Below are 14,616 nucleotides of genomic sequence, written 5' to 3' on the forward strand. Positions count from 1 at the left end.
CACGAACCCGTGTCCCCTGCATCGGCAGGCGGACTCTCAACCACTGCGCCACCAGGGAAGCCCCTAGGAATACTTTTTATTACCATTTTTATCCCCAGACTGGAGAAAGGTAACAGAAGAGACAATGTATATCAAGCACCCATCATATAGTTAGCACAAGGTAGGACCTCAGCCAATGCTCTTCTGAACTGTCTGATCTGTTCCCCACCCATAATGAGCCTTGATTATTCTATAGGGGAGGAGGGATAAGCTTAAGGTTCTCTTGGAGGGCCTACCACCCAGTGGGTCCTGTGGTTGATCGCCAGCAGATAACACCTACGCAGCTGATCCTAAGGTCCCCAAACCCCCTGTCAGGAGTGGGATCTGGCACTGCAGCATCAAGTGTCCAGGACCATCCGAAGAGCTAGGGAGCTCCCTTCACGGCCAGGACCATGGGGACCAAAACAGAGTCAGGGCCAAGTGCTAAGCTGGACCAGGCAAAGGATTTCCCCAGAGAGGATGAACACTGATCTAGTTTCCCATGGCCGCTGTCACAAATGACCACCAATTTGGTGGCTTAAAACAATAGAAATTTATTCTCGCACAGGTCTGGAAGGCAGAAATCCAAAAGCTGTATTACTGGGCAGAAATGAAGGTGTCATCAAGGCTGTGCTCCCTCCAGAAGCTCCAGGGGAGAATCCTGGTGGCTGGATTCTCATGGTGGTCAGCATTCCTTGGCTTGCAGCCACATCACTCCAATCTCTGCCTCTGTGTTCGTGTCACCTTCTCCTGTCTGTGTCAAATATCCCTCTGTCTCTCTCTTGTAAAGATGCTGTGATTACATTGGACCCACCTGGATAATCCAGGGTAAACTCCCCATCTCAAAAGGCTTAACTTCATCACATCTGCAAAGACCCCTTTTCCATATAAGGTACCATTTACAGGTTCCAGGGATGAGCGCTAGGATATCTTTAAGGGCCATTATCAGCCACCACAAGTACAGACACAGGGTGAGTTTGCATGATGATCAGGAGGGAGGCTAAGGTCAGAACAGGAGGAGCAGGGCGAACAGCTATGTGTACAGAGTGAGGGGAGGAGGGGATGTTGACAGGAATCACTCTGGGCTCTGAGTCCCAGGGAAGGAGACAAGAGCCGGTCAGAAAGCCAGCCTGAGATGAGGCCAACGGTGCAAGTCCTGGCTGGTCCCCCCGGGCCAGAGCAGGAAACAGGGGACAAATGCCAGAATCCTACTGTAAGGGGAGTGTGAGGTTGAGCTGGGGAAGGCCACTGGGGCAGCGGGGGGGAAAGAAGGGTAAACCACTCATCTATAATGACCTCTTAGCAAATTAGAAAATACATCCCTTTCTCAGCATGCTTTACTTGCATCCTTGGAAAAGTATCATAACATACTGATATTGTAAGAGCAATCAACTTGACTGCTTTGTGGGGAGAGTATTGTAATCAACACAAATCTAACAAGGCCCCTTAGACGTACCCAGGGCTTGCACCATCATGTATGTGAGAACTATAGGCTGGGTGAGGTCGAGGAGCTCCCAGGTCCAAACGAGAGGCTGGAGGAGGCTTGGGCCGGGTCCAGCATGGGCTCTGACGCTGCCCAGGGCTGAGTTTTTACAGCCAGCCGTCCATCATCTATTTGTCTGAGTGGGCGAGATCCACTGAAATGGTCAGGATGGGATGGGCAGATAAGCAGGAGGTGAAGGCCTTGAAGGCTGTTTTATTTGGTGCTGATGGTGTGATTCCAGGGCAGAGCCATGGATGTGAACGTTCCCCAGGACCAGCAGCAAGAACGACTTCCTCTGAGGCCTCAGGGCTCGATTTCACTACCCAATGACAACTGCCATTTATTGAGCATCTACCCAGTGCCAGACACTGCCCTTTTAGCCATATCATCCCTCATCATTACCACAGCCCTGCCGTGCCAGTGTTATCATCCATCCCCATTCTACAGATGATGAAACCGAGGCTTCAAGAGAGTAAGTGGCTGGCTTGGGGACACACAGGAAGGAAACTGCAAGACTGGGATTTACCCTGGGCTGCCTGGGGCTCCATGCCACCTCCCAACAGGAGATGGGCAGCTCCAGGCTGAGAAGGCCATGATGACACACCCGGTGCACTGGGCTTCCTGAGCCTGGGTCCAGCCTTCTGTCTCCTTGGGCCTGACCAGCTCACTCTGTCTGGGAGTTGAACAGTAAATTAAAGGGCTTCATTCTCTCATTTGAGGGTGGAATAAAATACTTTGCAAAGGCTGGTACATTAAGTGCAATCAAGTTCTGAAAGGTTCTCTGTCACTGGAAGGAACGTCCTCTGATCAATTGCTCTTTTCACCGAGATGTGGCTAATATCTCATGAGCAATCCCAGCCGTCTCCACTGCAGATGTTTCTGCATCTTCACAAAGGATATTAAAGAGACCAGATTCCTTCCCAAGAGAGCAAATCACCTTTGCAATGTGCCAAAAGATGTCCTGGGTACAGCTCTCTCTCCTGTGACCTGCCGAGAAGGAACTCTGGGACTACTTTGGATCTAGGGTCACTCGGGACCCTCAGGCCACCCCTCCTTGCCAGTCACCACATGTGCATCCTGAGTCACTCCACAAGCCCTGAATGAACACCACCCCGGGGAAGGCCACACATCATCCAAGCCCTGCCCTCCCTGAGCTTACAATCCAAACTAGGCTGTGTATTAGTTCCACAGGACTCAGCTGTCATTTTCCCAACAACTTAATGACCAACGGCTCGCCACTTTCCTGGGAAGCAGCCATCCAGACACTTGCATTTTAGTGATCACAAAACTGATGCCCAATTTACCCCCAAATCATACCTTCAGAATCTCAGACCTTGATGCTCTCCAGCATCAGTTTCCAGGACATTAAAGTGCTACAGTGAGGCCTGCCTTAGGCACAGGTGAAATAACATCAGCAACACTTCACACCCATCAGGCTCTTCCCGTCGGTCAGGCCTGTACTCAGCACCTACACATACCACCCCAAGTCCTTAAAACAACCCAATTTACAGATGAGGAAACTGAGGTACTGGGGTGTGAATGATAGGGGTGTGGAGGGCCCTCAGCCTCTATCTTCCAGCATGTCAACCTTTTGGTTCTTAGAGGCTATGCAGTCTGGTCCCCTCAGTCACAGATGATAACGAAAGGTGGAGGGTGGGGGGGAGAAGGAGGGAAGCAGGGAGTAAGGAAGAATGAAAGAAGGAAGAAAAGGAAAGGGAAGGGAAAGGAAAGGAGAAAGGAAGAAAGAGAAGAAAGAGAAGAAAGGAAGGAAGGAAGGAAAGAAAGAAAGAAAGAAAAAGAAAGGAAGGGAGGAAGGAAGGAAGAAAGAAAGAAAGAAAGAGGGAAAGAAAGGGAGGGAGAGAGAGAGGAAGGAAAGAAGGAGGGAAGGAAGGAAGAAAGAGGGAAGGAGGGAGGGAAGAGACAGAGAGGAATAAAGAAACAAAGATGTTTCAAATAATATTAAATGATATGGAGTTATCTCCTTTTAAAAAGAGATTGCTTCAAAATCTTCCAAACTAATGGTTTTCGACCTGGCAATAGAAAGGAAGGAAGGAAGGAAAAGAAAGAAAGGAAGGAAGGAAGGAAGAAAGAAAAAGAAAGGAAGGAAGGAAGAAGGAAGGAAGGAAGGATGGAGAAAATACTGCTGAAAGGGCACAGGCTAAGGAGTAGAAGGGGCGGAGGCAGGAGGAGGGTATGAAAGGAAATAATCCAAGACAGAGAGAGAGAGAGAAGACAGACTCTGGTGCCTCTTGTCCTGCCCTAGCCCTGCCCAAGGATGTCACAAGAAAGGGGATGGGGCTCCCAGTGGCATCACGGTGCCTGATGTTCACTCACTGACTCAACCAGTGGGCCTTCCTTTAGTAGCACTGTGCTCTCAGCCCTGGTGCAGGCCCTTGGGAGACCCAAGAAAAGCTGTGTCCTCAGGTCCTCTCCTCCTGACCTTCCCCCAGCTTCAGTCTCCCCATGTGTAAAATGAGCATATGAATCCCCACCTCTCCAGGGAATCAGATGCAATGAGGCACACGCAGGCACCAAGGAGAAGCCCTAGACACACCCATTTCCTAACTTTCTTCCTCCACTGCGGGGAGCCACAAGCCGGGAAGGAGTAGAATAGAAACCACGGAGGGGGCCTGTCCTTGAAGCCAGACTGCCAAAGAGCTGCCAGTCCACGCATTAATTCATTAATTTATTCAACAAATATTTACTGAGCACCTGCTGAGTGCCAGGAGCAGCAGTGAGGCTTTCCCAAAGGCGTTCTTTCATTTAATCCCCACACGTGAACGCCCTATGAGAGAGGCACCATTATGCCCATTTTGCAGATGAGGAAACCAAAGCAGAGAAAGATGTAATTTGCACAGCACTGAATGGGATAGAGGCCAAATTCAGACTAGGCCTGGTTCTCTAGGATGCAGTGTTGGTTGGTTGGTTGGTTGATTGGTTTCCCATACCGCACACTCTCTCCCTTGGTGGGGCTGAGTGATGCCTGGTGTCTAAGTGTGGATTTGCAGCAGAGAGCCGGGACCTGGTCTCTGGGAGCTCCTGGCAAGGCTGGGCAGGCCTGGGAGCACCAAGGAAGGAAGAGCCTCTGCCCGAGACCAGGAGTGCAGGCGAGCGTGTGGGAGGGGCCATCTCTAGCAAAGAAGCTGAGAAATCGCTTCTTCCTGCAGTCCTGTGGAAAAGTGTGAGAAAGGGAGGTGGTTGAGGCTCCCTCAGAATAGGCCAACAGGGCGTCCATTTCATCGGGCTCCTCCCCTGCTCAGAACTTTCAGTGACGCCCCACGGCCCTCAGTGTTGTTTGTCAAACCCAGGGAAAGATATTTGAGGTCAGCTCACCTAGGGACTAGGGAAGGATCCAGAAAGAATCAGAGCCCCAGAAAAAGATGCCCCTTAGTTCTCCTGGCCGTCTCCTCCCTCTCTTCTTTTTCCATTCCTACGCCATCTGAGAAGCCCACGCTGGTAAAACCCACGCTAGGCCTTAGCCAGGCAGAGCGAGAAGTCCTGCCGGTTCTTGGGCATTGTTTTCTTAGGTCCAGAGACCCCAGACTTAAGAAGAAAGGGGTTGTTGGCATCTACATTCCCACACACTACCCCACCACAGCAGGGTGATTGAAGCCTGGAGAGCTGATGAAGAACAGAGACCCAGGCTCCTCAAAGCAGGACAGGACCTGGGCCTCAGCATCTTTACCAAGTGCCCCTGTGATTCTGACACCAGCCACAGTTTAAGAACCACTGCTCTAGAGCAGGGCTGCCTAATAAAAATATAATGCAAGCTATACGTGACTTTAAATTTTAAAAAGTAAAGAAGAAACAGATGGAATTAATTTTAATAATATATTCTATTTAACCCAATATCCAAAATACTATCGTTTTAACATGTAATCAATATATGAAATTTTTAATGAGATATTTTTCTTTTTTTTTTTTATACCAAGTCTTTGAAAGCCAGAATATATTTGACATTTATGGCACATCTCCATTCAGATGCTTAATTCTCATCCACAACACTTGATCTGTATTTGGATTTCATAGATTTCCATAACCAAGTTGTTTCAAAGTAGTGTCACCAACTCATCCCTGTTTACCCAAGTCCTGGTTTTAAAACTCACAGTTCCACATCCTGAAAGCTCAGTCCCAAGAAAACCAGGACAGTTGGCAGTCCTTTCCAAACATACTTGAATGTTTTCCAATAACTGAATTGAGTATCAGTTTTTAATTTTAAATTAATTAAAATGAAGTAAAATTAAAGTTTCTGTTTCTCATGGCATTAGCTCCATTTCAAATGCTCAATAGCCATGCTTGGCCAATGACTACCATATTGGAGAGGGTGGGTCTAGGAGCCAGGAAGGCTCCTTCCCTTCACATTAAGACCATCTATGGAGGATCTGAGCTTGGTTTTCTTAAGAGAGCCATGGTCGCTGAAAGAGTTACAGGTGGTAGGGCCACAGCATAGAACAGCTATCTTAGCAACACGAGGAGGATGGGATGGACATTAGGAGGCCACTGTAACAATCTAGGACATGGGAACATGATGGTCAAGGTGAAGAGACAGGTTGGATTACAGAGGTGTGCAGTAAACAAAATCATTAAGACTTGGTGACTGATTAGATGGGGGAGCGGGGCAGAAAGAGGTATCAATTATCCTGACCAGGATAATTCCCTGGTCAGCTCTCCCCTGTCCCCCACCCCCTCATCACCACCACCAACCAGGTTGATTCTAGAATATTCCAATAATCTATTGCTATTTAAATGCAGTGGTTTAGAACAACAATAATTATTTTATTATTATCTCTCATGAGAGGCTGATTGGGCTCAGCTGGGTGGTTCTTGCTCAGGGTCTCTCATTTGTGTCAGGTGAAGGCTTCTTCCCAGGACTGGTGGGGATGCTGGCTGTCAGCGGAAACCTCAGCTGGGGCTGCTGGCTGGAATACTGCTATGGGCCAAACTGTGCCCACCACTCCTCAAAATTCATATGTTGAAGTCCTAACCCCCGCTACCTCAGAATATGATTGTATTTGGCAATAGGGTCTTTAAAGAGGTAATTAAGTTAAAATGAGGTCATTAGGGTGGGCCCTAATCATTATTACTGGTGTCCTCATAAGAGGAGGCGATTAGGACGCAGATACACACACAGAGGGAAGACCACGTGAGGATACAGGGAGAAGGTGGCCCTCTACAAGCCAAGGAGAGGGGTTTCAGAAGGAACCAACCCTGCCAACACCTGGATCTTGAACTTCTAGCCCCCGGAATTGTGAGACAATAAGTTTCTGTTTTTTAATTCCCCAATCTGTGTTACTTTGTTATGCAGCCCTAACAAACCAAAACAAATTTCCACTTGTGATCTGTCCATGTGGCCGATGCTTCCTCACAGCATGACAGAGGTGTTCAGAGAGTGAGTGCCCCAAGAGGACCACATGGAAACAGGATCAGCAGCTATGACCGAGTTTCAGAAGTCACAGGTGTCGTTCCCTCTGTGGTCACAGGCCTGCTCAGATTCAAGAGGAGGCAACATTGGCCCACCTCCTAATGCGTTGATGAGCAATGTCATGCTGCCAGCAGAGCATGCAGAATAAAAAATCTTGTTGCAACCATCTTGGAAGTCACAACATGCCATATCAGGCTGGTAACTTTAGGGATTGGTGATGATGTCATCAACCAAGACAGAGACTACAGGAGGAAGAGGAAAAGGGCTGGGGTGGGTTAGATGATGAGGTAAGGTGTGAACAGGTTGGGCTGGTCAAGCCTGTGAACATTTAGGTGGATGTAACCAACGACTAGGAAGTTAGATATGCGAATCAGGGCCTCCGGAACATGTTCTGAGCTAGAACTGTCAATATGCGGGCCCTCAAAATATTAGAAGCCAGAGACTGAGTCCACCCACAGAGTGAGAGAAGATCAGGGTTGAGGGAATGTATCAGCTAGGTATTTCTGCATAACAAACCATTTCAAATCTTAGTGGCTAAAAACAACTACAGTTGACCCTTGAGCAAGGAGGGGATTAGGAATGATGACCCTCCTTGCAGTTGAAAATCTGCTTATAATTTATAGATGGCCCTCCATATACGTGGCTCCTCCATATCCACGGCTCCACAACCACAGATGCAACCAATCATGGACCTTGCAGCACTGCATTATCCACTATCAAAAAAAAAAACGGTGTATAAGTGGACCCGAGGAGTTTAAACCCATGTTGTTCAAGGGTCAGCTGTATTTATTATTCTTCTATAGGTTGGTTGGGTAGTTCCTCTACTGGTTTCACCTTGCTCATTCATGGGGCTGCATTCATCTGGACAGTGAGCTAGAAGGTCCAAGACTCACATGTCTGGTTGATACCAGCTGTTGGCAGGGGACAGGGCTCAGCTGGAACAGCTGGACCCCTTGGGCCTCTCTTTCCATGTTAACTTTCACTTGGGCTTCTTTACAGCATAGTGGCCTCAGGGGAGCATCCAAGTGGGCAAGTCTCAATGCACAGGACTTACCGAGTACATGTGCTACCAAGGTAAGACCTCATTGGCCAAAGTAATTCACATGGTCAAACCCAAAGTCAGTGTGGGATGGCTTACCAGGAGGCATTCACTGGCAGCCATTGCTGTAAAAATACACTGTAGGAAGGAACACCAGGTGGGCCTCTGCTCATTTTAGGGTTGGGCGGAGGAGAAACCGAAGAGGGAAAACCAGAAGAACCAGGATAGGACGAGAAGAGTACAACGCTAAGGAATCAAGAGAGGAGTGAATTCCACGAGAACATGCCACGCCAGTACTTGCATGACCTTGAGACTGAATGTCTCACCCTAGCCCCAGCCTGAAACCATCCTCTGGATTTGGCAACCTAGAGGTCAGTTTCCTCAACATCCCAACATTCATTTCAGGTGTCAGTGTCACAGAAATCTCAAGCACCAAATATAGCTCGGTGAAAGCAATTCTATAAATCCAACCAACCTGGTCTAAATTTGCAAACTTTACAGTAGTCTGGCTTGACTAACTAGAAAGCCCAGTGTTTTCAAATGTTTTTGACCAAGACGCACAAAAAGAAATACCTTTGCATAAAGATCCAGTGCATGCACACACAGAGACGCACACACATGCCTGCGTGCCCACACGTACATGTGTGGCCAAAACGAAAGTTTCCTGGAACACAGAAAAGATAATAGTAACCTACCCATACTATGTGCAAAGCTCTGTGTCATTTTCTATTCAATATAATTTATTTTTTAATGCTAGTCATGCCCTGCTAAATTGATTTCACCACCCACTCATGGGCCATGGCTTGCAGATTAAAAACTACTGACTTAGGCCATCTAAAGTAGAAGTCAGAAAACTGACCAAATCCTGCCTTTAGCCTTGTTTATTTGCTTTCACCTGTTGGTTTTTTGTTTGGGGGGGTTTTGTTTTAATAAATTTTATGCCTTCAGGTTGGCCTCCCTTCTCCTGTACCATTTCCAACTGTCTGATACCCAACAGCTTCACACATCTTCACACTTGCCTGGCCCCTGAATGCATTTCTTTTGGGGCCTTCTAGGCCTCTAGATGCTAAAGGAATAGATGTATGCATTTATGCATTCCATGAATACTGAATGCACGTCTCTCACCTGCCAACCACATTTCAGGCACTGGGAATACAGCAGAGAACAGACAAAAACCACTGCCTTCATGGAGCTGAGATGCTAGAAGAGGGAGACAGACAAGCAAAACAAAAAAGAATATTCTTTATTAGATGGTGATAAATTCTTCAATGAAAGTAAACCGGGAAGGGGGTCAACACGCTTTAAGAGCCACCAGATTGCAGGCTTCAAGCCCCTTTGTGGAAATGAGGTAGCCTGATGTGTCCCTACCTCACAGAGGTGGGCTGAGAGAGGAATGTGAGAGGGCATGACCAGAATCTTCCTCCAAGAGAGTTCCCACACGGGCCCAGCAGGTAAACCTGACCCATCACGCCCCCAAATTACTCTGCCAACGAGCAGAGCACCAGTAACTTTAACCTAGAAAATTTCAAAATTCCAGTCAGCCATTAAGGGGGAGCCGTTGCGGGACGTAGTCACGGCCACACCGGCCCTGGGGTGGGAAGCCCTTCGGGTGTATTTAGGACTTTTCCCTAATTCGCAGTCCCCATCACCCTCTCTCCCGCCGGATAAACGGCCACCTCATTAGCTCTGCACACATGACCCTCTCGACCGGACTCCTGGTGACTGCGCCTGCCTTATCTCTTGCCTCTCCTCCCTCACATTTTCCGCTCCAACAAAGCCAAACACAGCACCGTGGGGGCTTTCACGCTTCTGTGCCTTTGGACACGCTGTTCCTTCTGCCTGGAAGACTGCTGGCCTCCAAGCCCGCGCGCCCCCTCCCCCTCCTCAGCGAGGTCCCGTTCATCCCTCAGAACCCAGCCTGGACGTCCCCTCCTCCAGGAAACCCCCCAAGGCCCCATCTCTGTACCCCGCACCCCTCTCTGTTTTGCCTCTCTGCACTGTAATTACCGGTTTCTCCAAATCTCTCCCCTCCCAGACTCAGGTCTCCTCCAGCGCGCGAGTTCTGTGGGCGACTCGCTTTGCGCCCAAAAGCGCCTAGTCCCGAGCTCTGAGGGACAGAGCTTGCACTCAGGCTCAGGCTGGCTCGAAAGGCCCCCGTTTCTGCCTTTCGCTTCCCCGTGGGCCCGCGGGGGCCTGCGCTCCAGCATTTTCCCCCAGCGCAACGGGCGGGCCCCTAGGGCGGCCGCCCAGTCCCTGACATCAGCGGCCGCCGGCGCCCGGGCCGCGTGACTACAAGTCCCGGCACGCCCCGCGGCGGCCGCGCATGCCTAGCGGGCCGGCGTTTGAGTGGCAAGTTGTTTGTTACAGCGAACACCAGCTGCTCTCCGCGCCGGGCGCCGCGCGCTGCTGCTCCGCCAGCGCTGCCGCCCTCGCCCGCCGCCCGCGGCCCCTCGCGGCTTGGCGGGCCTCCCCTTTGTCCGCCCCGGCCCGCCCGGCGCCGAGCTCCCGGTCACCGGGCCGGCTGCCCGCGGCGCTTGGTGCCGGCTGGGCGTGCAGGGGGCGGGGGCCGCGGCTCGCCCCCCGCGGATGAGCTGCCGCGGAGCGCGGGCGGACGATGGAACTCCACATACTGGAGCACCGGCTGCAAGTTGCCAGCGTCGCCAAGGAGAGTATCCCGCTCTTCACCTACGGCCTGATCAAACTTGCCTTCTTGTCCTCCAAGACCAGGTGAGCGCGCGGGGACGCGGCGCCGGCCGGGGAGAGACAAAGAGGCGCACCCGGGCGGCTGTCCTCGCCGCCGCGGCTCGGAAAACAACTTCGAGCCCCGGGGAGCGCCCCCGCCCCGCCCCCGCCGCATCGCTCGTCTTGTGTTTGACAAAGCCACCCAAAATGCCCTCCAACGGGGTCCTTCCCCCCCGACCCTCCCTACAAGATGCACCCCTGCCGCTGTCTCCCCCACCCTAGCCCCCTCCCATCCTCTCCCTGAGATCCAGAGGGCCGGGGAGGCAGCTGTGACGAATCCGCTAATGAATGAATGAACGAACGAATGAATGAATGAAAAACAGGTGTGGAGACGCGGCAGTGTAAAAAACAAACTAACGCCCCCCCATCCCCCAATCCCTCCGTTGGGCCGGCCCCCGTCGCCTGGGCGGGGGAAGGGATTCTGCTGAGCGCGGCTACCCAGAGCAGAAAATCATAAAATCATTAGTGGGTGTTTATCTCAAGGTGCCTGCGAGGATTGCGGACGGCGCGGGCGGCTGGGGGAGGGCAGAGGATGGGGCTGCGGGTGAGGGTCGCTGTGGTTCTTTCTCCTCTGGGTCCGGGAAGGTGGGGGGGGCGGGGGGGCGGTTGCCGAACCGTGGAAGAGGGAGGAGCAGGCGTGTTTATGGCTCTGCCTTGAGGCTGGGCTTGGATGCTGCAGGAGGAAAAATAGTTGAAGGCCTTGGGAGGTTGAAAAAAAAAAAAAAAAAAAACCAAGTTGGATTTTTCTCACTGCCGGTCAGGGTCTGACTTCTGAGAGCCCCGGTGGGTGCTTGGATTAGGGTGGTGTTTTTTTTAAGGAGCCCTAGCTCAGTGGAGTGTGAGTGCAAGCTAGCCGCTGTAACTTAAATCCCTTGTTTGTCCACCATTGTGACTGTTGAAAGGGATGAAGTTGTTGCTGGCTGGGTTTTCCGGGCGTTGAGGCGGAGGTAGTTCTCCTTCTCTGCAAAATGAATGAATAAATTACAGGTCAAGGTTAATGTTAAAATGCCGGGCCCCTAGGCTACCCACCTTTGGGTGCTGAGTTCAGGGGAGCTCCCGGGATGTGGGGCAGTAATTCAGTCCGAGCCTCTTATCTGCCTGTTAAAGTTCTTCCCTGGAAATCTCACTTCGATGTGTGTGTGTGAGCGGGCAGCTCAGTCCCGCCATTGTTTGCGAGATGGAATGAGAGCCAGTGGCATCTTGTTTACTTTCTTCTCTGGCTGCTTGCTGGGGTATGGAGGGTTGGAATCCTCACCACCTCTGGGCCCTGGCTCCTTTGATTGCAAAGGTAATTATTAAGCAGGTCATTTGAAAACAAAAGCCAACAGCCCAGATTCTGAACCTCCCCCTCCTCCTCGCCCCCCACCCCAGCCCCGTCTGGTTGTTGACACCTACCCACTCCGCATCTACCTGCCCTCTGCTCCCCACCCCCTAGCCTGTCTTGAGATTCCAAGGCTGGAGTTAAGAGAAAATGGCCTTGTTTTTCCAACCCTTGGCCGTCAGCCCCAGGCAGCCCCCTGGCTGATTTCTCGGCTACCATTCAAACCACCGGGATGATGACTCAGGCTGCTGCTGTGCGGGGCCTGGGTGCTGGGAGGAGGGGGCATTTGGGGGCTTCTTAGAAAGGCAGCAAAGGGCCACTCCCTCTGCTCCTTTCCCTTTACGGAGGGATTGGCCCTCTTCCAGCCCCCAGCCCAGGGTCCAGTTTGGAGGACTCATAGATAGGCCTGTCCTGGGCGTGAGCCCCTGCTGACCTGTCTGACCACAGAAGCCACACCCCTCAGTGGGTCCCGCTTCTCCCACTCTTGCAAGAGGCAGCTGGTCTGAGGCCCAGGTGACCAGTCCAGTCTCCAGATGACTCAGAGGTCAAAGGTCATCTCCATGTCTGCAGGGTCTGGCCCTAGAAGGTGCTGAGCACATTTGTCACATGGCCAAAGGCCTGCCTCCCCAGCACTCTGGGCCAGGACACTGGCTTCAGGTTGTGACTAGCCCCCTCTTTGCCTGTGTGACCATGGCAAGGTCCCTTTCCTTCTCTGGCCCTGACTTTGTCTATCTGTAATGAAGACAGCACCACTTGGCCCCCTAGGTTTCACAGAGCTGTTGTGTGTGTGTAGCATGGAATGATTGTGGAAATTGTCTTTTCTGCAAGTATAAGGGGTAGCGGGGTGTGGATATATTATTTAAGCAATTTTCAATGATCAGTCATCCAGGTAGAACTTTTGGTCCTTTTTTTGATTCTTCCATCAATACCTGCCCCCAAGTGGTGGCCCATAGCCCTGTCATTTTTGTCACTGTGCCTTGTTTACAAGTTTTCAGTCACTCCCTGTAGGGGTGAATCCTCGGCATGGCATTTGAGACCCTTTGGGATCTGAAGCCAGAATTCTCATCTTTAGTCACTCTCTGGCAAATACTGTGTGACCCACAATTTACTTCCCTTCATACCTCCCTGCTTTAGTTCTCTCTCTCTCTTTCTCTCTCCCTGGAACCTCCTCCTCCCACCCCCCAGCAGTACATTCCTATTCAACCCTCAAGATCTAGTGCTATCACCCAAAACTTTGCTGAACCCCTCTTCCCTCCACCCCCAGCAGACTTAGTCACTTCCTCCCTCTCATGTCTACCTGGGTGGAGGCTTGGGGAGGGATGTGGCATCAGTAGGTGCCCACTCCGTGTGCGGGTGCAGCTAGGTTCAAGAGATGCTGAGATACCCTGCCTCTTCCTCTTTGAAGCCCAGAACCTGGTGGGAAAGGAAGAAGAGGCGATCACAATACAGCAGGGAAGGGAGTACCTAGGGGCTAGCCGAAAGATCTGGGGGACTGCCTGAGGGAGCCTGGGAGGCTTCCTGCAGGAGGTGGCACTGTATCTTAGGGCTTTCAAATAGGAATTAGCCAGATCCTGGTTCAGTATCCTGCATATGCCACGGTACAACTCTGTGAATTAGGTGGAATGAAGGAATCTGCAATGAAGGAATCTGAGGCTCAAATGTTAAGTGACTCATTCAAGGTCATGCTGTAAGTGGTAGAGCTCAGATTTGAATCAGCATCTTTCTGGCTCAAGCTCAGAGATTTGCTATTACAGGTTCATTGACACCCATATTCAACAGTTATGTCCAGCCCTTGTATTTGCAGCGTACTGTTCTAAAGCTTTAGGAGCATGGGATGGAACCTGTAGATCTTTCTGCATCCCTTCTGCCCTGCCTCTGTGGGCCTTATCTTCTGCCAGGAATGTGTGTCCCTCATCACTTCCCATCTAGACTTTCTACTTCCTCCCCTTAACCTTTCATCACTTCTCAACTTTTTTCCATAACAGTATATCGTTTGCTTGTCTTATTCTCCCACCACCTATATTATAAACCTTACTTTCAGGAAGCTTTTTGTGCATCTTTTTATCTTTTCCTTCTCCCCCCGCCCCACTTCCAGTACCAGAGATAATAGAGCTACCACTGATTTTACCATCTGTTCCAAAGAGATGAAGACACTGGGTTTGGAGAAGTAAAGTGGCCTGCTCAAGGTCACACAGCTGGGAAGAAACAGGATTGGGATTTGAACCAGGTCCTTTCTCTGCTGTGCTTAGCACTCTGCTTTGTAGGCACTTAGTAACTGCCTATCTGATGGATGTCTGACTAGTGCAGAGTGACCCAGATTCCAGCCAGAGTCTTTTCTGAGTGCCTTGGGGGCTGGAAGAGGCTTGGCAGGCTGAATCTCACCTGGAGAAACAAGGCCCAGTGCCCCTGCCCCAGCTCTCGGGGTAGCATCTGAGTGTGGCTGGAACAGGGGGCAGAAGGCAGGCTGAGTACACTTATTCTAGGCACAAAGCTGGAGGTGGAGACCCTGGCTGAGCAAAATCAAGGCTACCACAGAGCTTCGCCCTGCGATAGCCTGAGGTTCTGTAGCCTGGCCGAGGGCCCGCCGCAGC

General features: G+C 51.0%; 1 protein-coding gene and 1 long non-coding RNA gene across 12 annotated transcripts in view; one reads left to right on the forward strand and one right to left on the reverse strand.

Moving 5' to 3' along the window:
• LOC102984234 (uncharacterized) overlaps positions 1 to 10,228 on the reverse strand; it is a 550,122-nt gene extending 539,894 nt beyond the window's left edge. For 9 of the 10 annotated variants that reach the window (XR_008619294.1, XR_008619291.1, XR_003683073.2 and 6 more), the window contains exons 1-3: positions 9,970 to 10,228; positions 9,088 to 9,162; positions 8,536 to 8,626 (exon numbers count right to left, since the gene is read on the reverse strand). This is a non-coding gene — a long non-coding RNA (uncharacterized lncRNA). The remainder of the gene's footprint in view (positions 1 to 8,535; positions 8,627 to 9,087; positions 9,163 to 9,969) is intronic. The other variant, XR_008619292.1, reaches the window with a different exon arrangement.
• A 251-nt stretch (positions 10,229 to 10,479) lies between these two features.
• The window catches only part of CASTOR2 (cytosolic arginine sensor for mTORC1 subunit 2), a 55,637-nt gene continuing 51,500 nt past the window's right edge, over positions 10,480 to 14,616 (forward strand). The window contains exon 1 of one of the 2 annotated variants that reach the window (XM_024125135.3): positions 10,480 to 10,689. In XM_024125135.3, the coding sequence (XP_023980903.1) occupies positions 10,577 to 10,689 (113 nt within the window). In that variant the 5' untranslated portion in view covers positions 10,480 to 10,576. The remainder of the gene's footprint in view (positions 10,690 to 14,616) is intronic. The other variant, XM_024125141.3, reaches the window with a different exon arrangement.

This window comes from Physeter macrocephalus, chromosome 14 (genome assembly GCF_002837175.3).
Source record: "Physeter macrocephalus isolate SW-GA chromosome 14, ASM283717v5, whole genome shotgun sequence".
Taxonomy (NCBI): Eukaryota; Metazoa; Chordata; class Mammalia; order Artiodactyla; family Physeteridae; genus Physeter; species Physeter macrocephalus.